At 45.9% G+C, this 14,871-nt stretch overlaps 1 protein-coding gene across 1 annotated transcript in view; it reads right to left on the minus strand.

Moving 5' to 3' along the window:
* Positions 1–270: 270 nt before the first annotated feature.
* Positions 271–14,871, minus strand: part of adamts3 (ADAM metallopeptidase with thrombospondin type 1 motif, 3) — a 146,390-nt gene continuing 131,789 nt past the window's right edge. The window contains exons 21-23 of the mRNA XM_042331164.1: positions 14,016–14,223; positions 1,001–1,118; positions 271–311 (exon numbers count right to left, since the gene is read on the minus strand). Coding sequence (XP_042187098.1) covers positions 286–311; positions 1,001–1,118; positions 14,016–14,223 — 352 coding nt within the window. The 3' untranslated portion in view covers positions 271–285. The remainder of the gene's footprint in view (positions 312–1,000; positions 1,119–14,015; positions 14,224–14,871) is intronic.

Here is a 14,871-nt window from a genome sequence, read left to right on the forward strand (position 1 = left end):
AACTAACATCCCTCCCTAGCTATTCAACTAACATCCCTCCCTAGCTGTTCAACTCCCTGGCACGTCAATCTAAGTTTTACTGAACAAAAATATAAAACGCAACATGTAAAGTGTTCGTTCCATGATTAATGAGCTGAAATAAAAGACCAGACACAGAAATGTTCCATATGCATAAAAAGCTTAATTCTCACAAATGTTTTGCACAAATTTGTTTCATCTGGCCTCACAACCGCATTTAACCACGGCAGCCCAGGAACTCCACATCAGTCTTCTTCACCTGCGGGATCACCTGAGACCAGCCACCTGGACAGCTGATGAAACCAAGGAGTATTTCTGTCTGTAATAAAGCTTTTTGTGGGGAAAAACTAATTCTGGTTTGCTGGTCCTGGCTCACCTATGACTGTGCCCCTGCCCAATCATGTAAAAAAATCATAGATTAGGGCCTAATTTATTTATTTCAATTGACGGATTTCCTTACATAATAAAAAAAATATTATATATATTTTCTCTAGTTTTATTTAGTAAATATTTTAACCAAATATCTAAATGATCCATAGTATGACCATTTTAAAACAATTCCATATGTCAGCTTAGCAATCCCCCCCCCCTCTGAGGGGTTAGCGTTAGGACTCAGGTTTCAGGAGTGATTAGGATTATTTATGGGGGTTTGGGTTTTGATTCAGGCATTGGGGGTGGTTAGGGTTAGGTATGGAGGCCAGAGGGGTTCGGGTTAGAACTCGGGTCTCAGGAGTTGTTAGGGTTAGGATTCAGGCTTTGGGGGTGGTTAGGGTTAGGTATGGGGTTCTAAGGGGTTAGGATTCAAACCCTGGGGTTGGTTAGAGTTAGAATAGTTCCAGACAAGTCCTTCAAAAAGGAAAGGTTTAAAGACTAGGCTGGTGATGGCTACAATAATTATAAAACATTTAAACACACCAACAAATACAAAATGTAATTGATAGTCAGGGTTAATGTTAAGGTTAGAGTTGGGGTTGTATCTCACCATGACAGGGTCCTGGTTTGCAGGATCTGTGGGCCTCAGGTCTTTCTCCATTACACTGATCTCCAATACGACACGTCACTAAGCGCCTCTCCACCCCCTCACCACATGTCACTGAGCACTGAAACACAACACATAAATGCCATAGTTATCAGTCACACTGCAATCCAGACACAGCACTGACTGTAGTTATCAGTCACACAATAACTACAGCAAAACACCTAACACTCAACACATCAAGCCTCAGGCCCTACATACGAAACCTCTGCCCCAGTCCTCACTAAGTATCCCTCAATACCTCTGACTAGACCCCAGTCATAACTAAGTATCCCTTGATACCTCAATAGCTAAATTGAAGTTGAAACCCTGTCACTAACAACTAGCAGAACATTTGGAGTGGCGATACAGCGCTTTTTAGGGAGCTCCATAGTTAGGGATGTCGTGGTTTTTGTAGAGAGCTCCATAGTTAGGGATATCGTGGTTGTTATAGGGAGCTCCATAGTTAGGGATGTCGTGGTTGTTATAGGGAGCTCCATAGTTAGGGATGTCGTGGTTGTTATAGGGACCTCCATAGTTAGGGATGTCGTGGTTGTTATAGGGACCTCCATAGTTAGGGATGTAGTGGTTGTTATAGGGAGCTCCCGAATGCTCGCACAGTAGTCATTCATGTAATTACAAACTACATCAATCTTCATAAATCGGAGCAATTAAAAGATGACTTCATAGTGCTCATAGGCAGGCTGAAGGAGACAGGAAACCCTAACCCTACCAATCCTCGACTTTGGCAATGTCATTTACAAAATAGCCTCCAATACCCTACTCAACAAATTGGATGCAGTCTATCACAGTGCAATCCGTTTTGTCACCAAAGCCCCATATACTACCCACCATTGCGACCTGTACGCTCTCGTTGGCTGGCCCTCGCTTCATACTCGTCGCCAAACCCACTGGCTCCATGTCATCTACAAGACCCTGCTAGGTAAAGTCCCCCCTTATCTCAGCTCGCTGGTCACCATAGCATCTCCCACCTGTAGCACACACTCCAGCAGGTATATCTCTAGTCACCCCCAAAACCAATTCTTTCTTTGGCCGTCTCTCCTTCCAGTTCTCTGCTGCCAATGACTGGAACGAACTACAAAAATCTCTGAAACTGGAAACACTTATCTCCCTCACTAGCTTTAAGCACCAACTGTCAGAGCAGCTCACAGATTACTGCACCTGTACATAGCCCTCCTATAATTTAGCCCAAACAACTACCTCTTTCCCAACTGTATTTAATTTCAATTTATTTATTTTGCACCCCATTATTTTTATTTCTACTTTGCACGTTCTTCCATTCCAAAACTACCATTCCAGTGTTTTACTTGCTATATTGTATTTACTTTGCCACCATGGCCTTTTTTTGCCTTTACCTCCCTTCTCACCTCATTTGCTCACATTGTATATAGACTTGTTTATACTGTATTATTGACTGTATGTTTGTTTTACTCCATGTGTAACTCTGTGTCGTTGTATCTGTCGAACTGCTTTGCTTTAGCTTGGCCAGGTCGCAATTGTAAATGAGAACTTGTTCTCAACTTGCCTACCTGGTTAAATAAAGGTAAAATAAATCAAATAAATGTGTGTTCTCATTTCCTGGCCTCTTATTTTTTTTATTTCACCTTTATTTAACCAGGTAGGCTAGTTGAGAACAAGTTCTCATTTACAACTGTGACCTGGCCAAGAGAAAGCATAGCAGTGTGAACAGACAACAGAGTTACACATGGAGTAAACAATTAACAAGTCAATAATACCGTAGGAAAAAAAAGAGTCTATTTACATTGTGTGCAAAAGGCATGAGGTAGGCAAATAATTACAATTTTGCAGATTAACACTGGAGTGATAAATGATCAGATGGTCATGTACAGGTAGAGATACTGGTGTGAAAAAGAGCAGAAAAGTAAATAAATATTAACAGTATGGGGGTGAGGTAGGTAAATTGGGTGGGCTATTTACCGATAGACTATGTACAGCTGCAGCGATTGGTTAGCTGATGTTTGAAGTTGGTGAGAGAGATAAGTCTCCAACTTCAGTGATTTTTGCAATTCGTTCCAGTCACAGGCAAATCAAATCAAATTTTATTTGTCACATACACATGGTTAGCAGATGTTAATGCGAGTGTAGCGAAATGCTTGTGCTTCTAGTTCCGACAATGCAGTAATAACGAACAAGTAATCTAACTAACAATTCCAAAAAACTGACTTATACACAGTGTAAGGGGATAAAGAATATGTACATAAGGATATATGAATGAGTGATGGTAGAGCAGCATAGGCAAGATACAGTAGATGATATCGAGTACAGTATATACATATGAGATGAGTATGTAAACCAAGTGGCATAGTTAAAGTGGCTAGTGATACATGTATTACATAAGGATGCAGTCGATGATATAGAGTACAGTATCAACGTATGCATATGAGATGAATAATGTAGGGTAAGTAACATTATATAAGGTAGCATTGTTTAAAGTGGCTAGTGATATATTTACATCATTTCCCATCAATTCCCATTATTAAAGTGGCTGGAGTAGAGTCAGTGTCATTGACAGTGTGTTGGCAGTAGCCACTCAATGTTAGTGGTGGCTGTTTAACAGTCTGATGGCCTTGAGATAGAAGCTGTTTTTCAGTCTCTCGGTCCCAGCTTTGATGCACCTGTACTGACCTCGCCTTCTGGATGACAGCGGGGTGAACAGGCAGTGGCTCGGGTGGTTGATGTCCTTGATGATCTTTATGGCCTTCCTGTAGCATCGGGTGGTGTAGGTGTCCTGGAGGGCAGGTAGTTTGCCCCCGGTGATGCGTTGTGCAGACCTCACTATCCTCTGGAGAGCCTTACGGTTGAGGGCGGTGCAGTTCCCATACCAGGCGGTGATACAGCCCGCCAGGATGCTCTCGATTGTGCATCTGTAGAAGTTTGTGAGTGCTTTTGGTGATAAGCCGAATTTCTTCAGCCTCCTGAGGTTGAAGAGGCGCTGCTGCGCCTTCCTCACGATGCTGTCTGTGTGAGTGGACCAATTCAGTTTGTCTGTAATGTGTATGCCGGGGAACTTAACTTGCTACCTTCTCCACTACTGTTCCATCGATGTGGATAGGGGGGTGTTCCCTCTGCTGTTTCCTGAAGTCCACAATCATCTCCTTAGTTTTGTGGACGTTGAGTGTGAGGTTATTTTCCTGACACCACACTCCGAGGGCCCTCACCTCCTCCCTGTAGGCCGTCTCGTCGTTGTTGGTAATCAAGCCTACCACTGTTGTGTCGTCCGCAAACTTGATGATTGAGTTGGAGGCGTGCGTGGCCACGCAGTCGTGGGTGAACAGGGAGTACAGGAGAGGGCTCAGAACGCACCCTTGTGGGGCCCCAGTGTTGAGGATCAGCGGGGAGGAGATGTTGTTGCCTACCCTCACCACCTGGGGCGGCCCGTCAGGAAGTCCAGTACCCAGTTGCACAGGGCGGGGTCGAGACCCAGGGTCTCGAGCTTGATGACGAGCTTGGAGGGTACTATGGTGTTGAATGCCGAGCTGTAGTCGATGAACAGCATTCTCACATAGGTATTCCTCTTGTCCAGATGGGTTAGGGCAGTGTGCAGTGTGGTTGAGATTGCATCGTCTGTGGACCTATTTGGGCGGTGAGCAAATTGGAGTGGGTCTAGGGTGTCAGGTAGGGTGGAGGTGATATGGTCCTTGACTAGTCTCTCAAAGCACTTCATGATGACGGATGTGAGTGCTACGGGCGGTAGTCGTTTAGCTCAGTTACCTTAGCTTTCTTGGGAACAGGAACAATGGTGGCCCTCTTGAAGCATGTGGGAACAGCAGACTGGTATAGGGATTGATTGAATATGTCCGTAAACACACCGGCCAGCTGGTCTGCGCATGCTCTGAGGGCGCGGCTGGGGATGCCGTCTGGGCCTGCAGCCTTGCGAGGGTTAACACGTTTAAATGTCTTACTCACTTCGGCTGCAGTGAAGGAGAGACCGCATGTTTTCGTTGCAGGCCGTGTCAGTGGCACTGTATTGTCCTCAAAGCGGGCAAAAAAGTTATTTAGTCTGCCTGGGAGCAAGACATCCTGGTCCGTGACTGGGCTGGGTTTCTTCCTGTAGTCCGTGATTGACTGTAGACCCTGCCACATGCCTCGTGTCTGAGCCGTTGAATTGAGATTCTACTTTGTCTCTGTACTGGCGCTTAGCTTGTTTGATAGCCTTGCGGAGGGAATAGCTGCACTGTTTGTATTCAGTCATGTTACCAGACACCTTGCCCTGATTAAAAGCAGTGGTTCGCGCCTTCAGTTTCACACGAATGCTGCCATCAATCCACAGTTTCTGGTTAGGGAATGTTTTAATCGTTGCTATGGGAACGACATCTTCAACGCATGTTCTAATGAACTTGCCCACCGAATCAGCGTATTCGTCAATGTTGTTGTCTGACGCAATACGAAACATCTCCCAGTCCACGTGATGGAAGCAGTCTTGGAGTGTGGAGTCAGCTTGGTCGGACCAGCGTTGGACAGACCTCAGCGTGGGAGCCTCTTGTTTTAGTTTCTGTCTGTAGGCAGGGATCAACAAAATGGAGTCGTGGTCAGCTTTTCCGAAAGGGGGGCGGGGCAGGGCCTTATATGCGTCGCGGAAGTTAGAGTAACAATGATCCAGGGTCTTTCCACCCCTGGTTGCGCAATCGATATGCTGATAAAATTTAGGGAGTCTTGTTTTCAGATTAGCCTTGTTAAAATCCCCAGCTACAATGAATGCAGCCTCCGGATAAATCTTTCCAGTTTGCAGAGTTAAATAAAGTCCGTTCAGAGCCATCGATGTGTCTGCTTGGGGGGGGATATATACGGCTGTGATTATAATCGAAGAGAATTCTCTTGGTAGATAATGCGGTCTACATTTGATTGTGAGGAATTCTAAATCAGGTGAACAGAAGGATTTGAGTTCCTGTATGTTTCTTTCATCACACCATGTCACGTTAGTCATAAGGCATACGCCCCCGCCCCTCTTCTTACCAGAAAGATGTTTGTTTCTGTCGGCGCGATGCGTGGAGAAACCCGCTGGCTGCACCGCTTCGGATAGCGTCTCTCCAGTTAGCCATGTTTCTGTGAAGCAGAGAACGTTACAGTCTCTGATGTCCCTCTGGAATGCTACCCTTGATCGGATTTCATCAACCTTGTTGTCAAGAGACTGGACATTGGCAAGAAGAATGCTAGGGAGTGGTGCAGCAGAGAATTGGAACGAAAGGCGGCCAAATGAGGTGTTGGCTTTAGGGATGATCAGTGGGATACACCTGCTGGAGCGCGTGCTACGGGTGGGTGTTACCATCGTGACCAGTGAACTGAGATAAGGTGGAGCTTTACCTAGCATGGACTTGTAGATTACCTGGAGCCAGTGGGTCTGGCGACGAATATGTAGCGAGGGCCAGCCGACTAGAGCATACAGGTCGCAGTGGTGGGTGGTATAAGGTGCTTTAGTGACAAAACGGATGGCACTGTGATAAACTGCATCCAGTTTGCTGAGTAGAGTATTGGAAGCTATTTTGTAGATGACATCGCCGAAGTCGAGGATCGGAAGGATAGTCCGTTTTGGGGTAAGTTTGGCGGCGTGAGTGAAGGAGGCTTTGTTGCGGAATAGAAAGCCGACTCTTGATTTGATTTTCGATTGGAGATGTTTGATATGAGTCTGGAAGGAGAGTTTACAGTCTAGCCAGACACCTAGGTACTTATAGATGTCCACATATTCAAGGTCGGAACCATCCAGGGTGGTGATGCTAGTCGGGCGTGCGGGTGTAGGCAGCGAACGGTTGAAAAGCATGCATTTGGTTTTACTAGCATTTAAGAGCAGTTGGAGGCCACGGAAGGAGTGTTGTATGGCGTTGAAGCTCGTTTGGAGATTAGATAGCACAGTGTCCAAGGAAGGGCTGGAAGTATACAGAATGGTGTCGTCTGCGTAGAGGTGGATCAGGGAATCGCCTGCAGCAAGAGCAACATCATTGATATATACAGAGAAAAGAGTCGGCCCGAGAATTGAACCCTGTGGCTCCCCATAGAGACTGCCAGAGGACCAGACAACATGCCCTCCGATTTGACACACTGAACTCTGTCTGCAAAGTAGTTGGTGAACCAGGCAAGCCATTAGAAAAACCGAGGCTACTGAGTCTGTCGATAAGAATATAGTGATTGACAGAGTCTTGGCCAGGTCGATGAAGACGGCTGCACAGTACTGTCTTTTATCGATGGCGGTTATGATATTGTTTAGTACCTTGAGCGTGGCTGAGGTGCACCCGTGACCGGCTCGGAAACCAGATTGCACAGCGGAGAAGTTACGGTGGGATTCGAGATGGTCAGTGACCTGTTTGTTGACTTGGCTTTCAAAGACCTTAGATAGGCAGGGCAGGATAGATATAAGTCTGTAACAGTTTGGGTCCAGGGTGTCTCCCCCTTTGAAGAGGGGGATGACTGCGGCAGCTTTCAATCCTTGGGGATCTCAGATGATATGAAAGAGAGGTTGAACAGGCTGGTAATAGGGGTTGCGACAATGGCGGCGGATAGTTTCAGAAATAGGGGTCCAGATTGTCAAGCCCAGCTGATTTGTACGGGTCCAGGTTTTGCAGCTCTTTCAGAACATCTGCTATCTGGATTTGGGTAAAGGAGAACCTGGAGAGGCTTGGGCGAGTAGCTGCAGAGCTGTTGGCCGAGGTTGGAGTAGCCAGGAGGAAGGCATGGCCAGCCGTTGAGAAATGCTTGTTGAAGTTTGATAATCATGGATTTATTGGTGGTGACCATGTTACCTAGCCTCAGTGCAGTGGGCAGCTGGGAGGTGCTCTTGTTCTCCATGGACTTTACAGTGTCCCAGAACTTTTTGGAGTTAGAGCTACAGGATGCAAATTTCTGCCTGAAGAAGCTGGCCTTGGCTTTCCTGACTGACTGCATGTATTAGTTCCTGACTTCCCTGAACAGTTGCATATCGCAGGGACTATTCGATGCTATTGCAGTCCGCCACAGGATGTTTTTGTGCTGGTCGAGGGCAGCCAGGTCTGGAGTGAACCAAGGGCTATATCTGTTCTTAGTTCTACAAGAACCAAGAATAGGTCAGGAACGTAACGCTTTAGTCCTCCTCTGGCTACACTACTGGCTTAAATCCTACTGTTCCTCCATGGATGTGGAGGGTTCAATGACTATTTGTGACCGGTTTCTGGAAGCAAGATGTTTGTCGCATGTCCATACTTCACAGGAGAGGCATTTGGACATATATTTTTTTAATCAAAATATGTTTTTAGGAAGAAATGCCTTCTAGAACAAGTAAACATTCATGTGCCTTAATAACAAATGACTGCCATCTGTAAATACAAATAAAATAGTTAAATGAGCCTAGTTGGTTCAGCCACAGAAAGTCAGCAACCTTCCTTTTTTATTTATTTTTATTTCACCTTTATTTAACCAGGTAGGCCAGTTGAGAACAAGTTCTCATTTGCAACTGCGACCTGGCCAAGATAAAGCATAGCAGTGTGAGCAGACAACACAGAGTTACACATGGAATAAACAATTAACAAGTCAATAACACAGTAGAAAACAAAGGGGGAGTCTATATACAATGTGTGCAAAAGGCATGAGGAGGTAGGCGAATAATTACAATTTTGCAGATTAACACTGGAGTGATAAATGATCAGATGGTCATGTACAGGTAGAGATATTGGTGTGCAAAAGAGCAAGTAAATAAATAAAAACAGTATGGGGATGAGGTAGGTGAAAATGGGTGGGCTATTTACCAATAGACTATGTACAGCAGCAGCAGCGATCGGTTAGCTGCTCAGATAGCTGATGTTTGAAGTTGGTGAGGAGATAAAAGTCTCCAACTTCAGCGATTTTTGCAATTCGTTCCAGTCACAGGCAGCAGAGTACTGGAACGAAAGGCGGCCAAATGAGGTGTTGGCTTTAGGGATGATCAGTGAGATACACCTGCTGGAGCGCGTGCTACGGATGGGTGTTGCCATCGTGACCAGTGAACTGAGATAAGGCGGAGCTTTACCTAGCATGGACTTGTAGATGACCTGGAGCCAGTGGGTCTGGCGACGAATATGTAACGAGGGCCAGCCGACCAGAGCATACAGGTCGCAGTGGTGGGTGGTATAAGGTGCTTTAGTGACAAAACGGATGGCACTGTGATTACTCAGCAAACTGGATGCAGACTGAATGTTGGAAGCCATTTTGTAGATGACATCGCCGAAGTCGAGGATCGGAAGGATAGTCAGTTTTACTAGGGTAAGCTTGGCGGCGTGAGTGAAGGAGGCTTTGTTGCGGAATAGAAAGCCGACTCTTGATATATTTTCGATTGGAGATGTTTGATATGAGTCTGGAAGGAGAGTTTGCAGTCTAGCCAGACACCTAGGTACTTATAGATGTCCACATATTCAAGGTCGGAACCATCCAGGGTGGTGATGCTAGTCGGGCATGCGGGTGCAGGCAGCGATCGGTTGAAAAGCATGCATTTGGTTTTACTAGCGTTTAAGAGCAGTTGGAGGCCACGGAAGGAGTGTTGTATGGCATTGAAGCTTGTTTGGAGGTTAGATAGCACAGTGTCCAATGACGGGCCGAAAGTATATAGAATGGTGTCGTCTGCGTAGAGGTGGATCAGGGAATCGCCCGCAGTAAGAGCAACATCATTGATATATACAGAGAAAAGAGTCGGCCCGAGAATTGAACCCTGTGGCACCCCCATAGAGACTGCCAGAGGACCGGACAGCATGCCCTCCGATTTGACACACTGAACTCTGTCTGCAAAGTAATTGGTGAACCAGGCAAGGCAGTCATCCGAAAAACCGAGGCTACTGAGTCTGCCGATAAGAATATGGTGATTGACAGAGTCGAAAGCCTTGGCAAGGTCAATGAAGACAGCTGCACAGTACTGTCTTTTATCGATGGCGGTTATGATATCGTTTAGTACCTTGAGCGTGGCTGAGGTGCACCCGTGACCGGCTCGGAAACCAGATTGCACAGCGGAGAAGGTACGGTGGGATTCGAGATGGTCAGTGACCTGTTTGTTGACTTGGCTTTCGAAGACCTTAGATAGGCAGGGCAGGATGGATATAGGTCTGTAACAGTTTGGGTCCAGGGTGTCTCCCCTTTGAAGAGGGGGATGACTGCGGCAGCTTTCAATCCTTGGGGATCTCAGACGATATGAAAGAGGTTGAACAGGCTGGTAATAGGGGTTGCGACAATGGCGGCGGAAAGTTTCAGAAATAGGGGTCCAGATTGTCAAGCCCAGCTGATTTGTACGGGTCCAGGTTTTGGAGCTCTTTCAGAACATCTGCTATCTGGATTTGGGTAAAGGAGAACCTGGAGAGGCTTGGGCGAGGAGCTGCCGGGGGCAGAGCTGTTGGCCGAGGTTGGAGTAGCCAGGCGGAAGGCATGGCCAGCCGTTGAGAAATGCTTATTGAAGTTTTCGATAATCATGGATTTAATCGGTGGTGACCGTGTTACCTAGCCTCAGTGCAGTGGGCAGCTGGGAGGAGGTGCTCTTGTTCTCCATGGACTTCACAGTGTCCCAGAACTTTTTGGAGTTGGAGCTACAGGATGCAAACTTCTGCCTGAAGAAGCTGGCCTTAGCTTTCCTGACTGACTGCGTGTATTGGTTCCGGACTTCCCTGAACAGTTGCATATCCCGGGGACTATTCGATGCTATTGCAGTCCGCCACAGGATGTTTTGTGCTGGTCGAGGGCAGTCAGGTCTGGGGTGAACCAAGGACTGTATCTGTTCTTAGTTCTGCATTTTTTGAACGGAGCATGCTTATCTAAAATGGTGAGGAAGTTACTTTTAAAGAATGACCAGGCATCCTCAACTGACGGGATGAGGTCAATGTCCTTCCAGGATACCCGGGCCAGGTCGATTAGAAAGGCCTGCTCACAGAAGTGTTTTAGGGAGCGTTTGACAGTGATGAGGGGTGGTCGTTTGATTGCGGCTCCGTAGCGGATACAGGCAATGAGGCAGTGATCGCTGAGATCCTGGTTGAAGACAGCGGAGGTGTATTTGGAGGGCCAGTTGGTCAGGATGACGTCTATGAGGGTGCCCTTGTTTACAGAGTTAGGGTTGTACCTGGTGGGTTCCTTGATGATTTGTGTGAGATTGAGGGCATCTAGCTTAGATTGTAGGACTGGCGGGGTGTTAAGCATATCCCAGTTTAGGTCACCTAACAGAACAAACTCTGAGGCTAGATGGGGGCGATCAATTCACAAATGGTGTCCAGGGCACAGCTGGGAGCTGAGGGGGGTCGGTAGCAGGCGGCAACAGTGAGAGACTTATTTCTGGAGAGAGTAATTTTCAAAATTAGTAGTTCGAACTGTTTGGGTATGGACCTGGAAAGTATGACATTACTTTGCAGGCTATCTCTGCAGTAGACTGCAACTCCTCCCCCTTTGGCAGTTCTATCTTGATGGAAGATGTTATAGTTGGGTATGGAAATCTCTGAATTTTTGGTGGCCTTCCTGAGCCAGGATTCAGACACAGCAAGGACATCAGGGTTAGCAGAGTGTGCTAGCGCAGTGAGTAAAACAAACTTAGGGAGGAGGCTTCTGATGTTGACATGCATGAAACCAAGGCTTTTTCAATCACAGAAGTCAACAAATGAGGGTGCCTGGGGACATGCAGGGCCTGGGTTTACCTCCACATCACCCGCGGAACAGAGAAGGAGTAGTATGAGGGTGCGGCTAAAGGCTATCAAAACTGGTCGCCTAGAGCGTTGGGGACAGAGAATAAGAGGAGCAGGTTTCCTGCTAGCCATGATTGGCTGAGATAATGAGTGTGCTGGACATGTCTACATCTGCATTGCTTGCTGTTTTGGGTTTTAGGCTGGGTTTCTGTATAGCACTTTGTGACATCTTCTGATGTAAAAAGGGCTTTATAATAGTTTTATTATTTTACCTTTATTTATACAGGTTTTTCTCATTGAGATAACATCTCTTTTCCAAGAGAGACCTGGTCCAATAGCAGCAGGGGGAACAACGTTTCAGACAAAACAACTTACATACACGAACACAACATTAAGCAAAACTATAAACAAACATACAGTACAAAAAAAACATTTTACGTTAAAAACACGAAAGTCGACTAAAAACAGCTGGCCTAAAAACAATTACACTCTTCTATGATATATACATCGATCAAGTGTTTAAACTCCACCAACAAAACTAGATCATCAAATGTTAAAATGATCAGGATAGAATTCCAGGACCACGGAGCTAAGTGACTAAAACTATTTCTACCATGACCTGTTCTAATTTTTGGTTATGTTAGAAGCAAATGAGAATGGGACCGTAAAAGGCATTTTACCCAATATGGCCTAATAAATCAGTGTATTCCGGTATTGAAGCCTACGCAAAAACAAAAAAAATGTGCACATTTATTTAACCAGATAGGCAAGTTGAGAACAAGTTCTCATTTACAATTGCAACCTCTGCCAAGATAAAGTAAAGCAGTTCGACAAAACCACAGAGTTACACATGGAGTAAAACAAACATAGTCAATAATACAGTAGAAACAAGTATATAAGATGTGAGCAAATGAGGTGAGATAAGGGAGGTAAAGGCAAAAAAGACCATGGTGGCGAAGTAAATACAATATAGCAAGTAAAACACTGGAATGGTAGATTTGCAGTGGAAGAATGTGCAAAGTAGACATATAAATAATGGTGACCAGCCAACAGCGCTGCTAGAGATCAAAGACATTTTTGATGTGTAATAAACCCGAGGGCTGCATGATACAGTGAATCAAGTGCTCTCAGGGTAGTGGTTGAGGCATACATACATACATACATACATACATACATACATACATACATACATAATCACTAAAATCTAAAACCGCCAGTAATGTACATCGTACCAGCTCCTTCCTGGCCTCAAAAGAAAAACAAGCCTTATGCCGGTTATAAAAACGTATTTTCAGCTTGAGCTTGCTTATCAAGTTCTCTACATGAACAGTGAAGCTCAGCTTATCAAGCTCAGACATTACCTCTGACCAGGATTAACTATATTTCATTACCTCTGACCAGATAAAATTGGCTCAAATCAACACTATTACCCTGGAAACCCTAGACCCACTCCAATTTGCATACCACCCCAACAAATCCACAGATGATGCAATCTCAATCGCACCCCACACTGCCCTTTACCACCTGGACAAAAGAAACACCTATGTGAGAATGCTGTTCATTGACTACGACTCAGCATTCAACATCATAGTGCCCAGAAGGCTCGTCACTAAGCTAAGGACCCTGGGACTAAACACACACTCCCCCTGCAACAGAATCCTGGACTTCCTGACGGGCCACCCCCAGGTGGTAAGGGTAGGCAACAACACATCTGCCACGCTGAACCTCAACACTGGGGCCCCTCAGGGGTGCGTGCTTAGTCCCCTCCTGTACTCCCTGTTCACCCATGACTATGTGGCCAAGCATGACTCCAACACCATTATTACGTTTGCTGACAACACAATGGTGGTAGGCCTGATCACCGACAATGATGAAACAGCCTATAGGGAGGAGGTCAGAGACCTGGCAGTGTGGTGCCAGGACAACAACCTCTCCCTCAACGTGATCAAGACAAAGGAGATGATTGTGGACTACAGGAAAAGGAGGGCTGAGGGGGCTGTAGTGGAGCAGGTCGAGAGTTTCAAATTCAACTATATCGCATTACCTCTGACCAGCTGATGTCATTACCTCTGTCCAGGTATAACTATAACTCATTACTTCTAACAAGGCATAACTATGTCTTTACATCTGAAGAGATATGATTAGATCTCATTACCTCTGATCAGATAGAACTATAACTCGTTACCTCTAAACAGGTATAAATATACGTCATTACATCTGACCAGTTATAAATATAACTCATTAACTCCCACCAGGTTGTCATTACTTTTGACCAGGCAGAACTGTATGTAAATACCTCTGACCAGATATAACTGTCTCATTACCTTTGACCAGGCATAACTATAACTCAATACCTCTGACCAGGCCCCAGGCCTCCAGTGTGCAGGACAGGGCAGTCTGTTACAGGGCCGTCTGCTCTCTGGTTTCTCCCCACTGCAGTACTTGCTGTGGACTGAGCGGTTGGCCCCCTCATTGAGGAACTGGACACAGCGAACCGTCCGGATATGGAAACCCAAACTGCCACAAGTCTTAGTGCAGTGCTCCCAGTCCTCTGAGATCCATCTGGAGAGATAATAACAAACATAGTTAGAACAGGATAGAAGCCATAGAGGAACCATTTCAATAATAAAGTGACACCTATATAGTTACACTAGGAGAGGACCCAAAGAGCGAATAGGAGAGGACCCAAAGAGCGAATAGGAGAGGACCCACAGAGACACACGAGGCGAGGACCCACACGAAGCGAGGACCCACACGAGGAACCACAGAGACACACGAGGAACCACAGAGACACACGAGGAGAGGAACCATATAGTGAATAGGAGAGGAACCATAGAGATACACTAGGAGAGGACCTAGGAAAGCTAAGGCTAGCTTTTTCAAGCAGAAATTTGCATCCTGTAGCACAAACTCAAAAAAGTTCTGGGACACTGTAAAGTCCATGGAGAATAAGAGCACCTCCTCCCAGCTACCAACTGCACTGAGGCTAGGAAACACTGTCACCACCGATAAATCCACTATAATTGAGAATTTCAATAAGGATTTTTCTAAGGCTGGGCAGCAGGTAGCCTAGTGGTTAGAGTGTTGGACTAGTAACTGGAAGGTTGCAAGTTCAAACCCCCGAGCTGACAAGGTACAAATCTGTCGTTCTGCCTCTGAACAGGCAGTTAACCCACTGTTCCTAGGCCGTCATTGAAAATAAGAATTTGT

This window comes from Oncorhynchus tshawytscha, linkage group LG12 (genome assembly GCF_018296145.1).
Source record: "Oncorhynchus tshawytscha isolate Ot180627B linkage group LG12, Otsh_v2.0, whole genome shotgun sequence".
Lineage (NCBI taxonomy): Eukaryota > Metazoa > Chordata > Actinopteri > Salmoniformes > Salmonidae > Oncorhynchus > Oncorhynchus tshawytscha.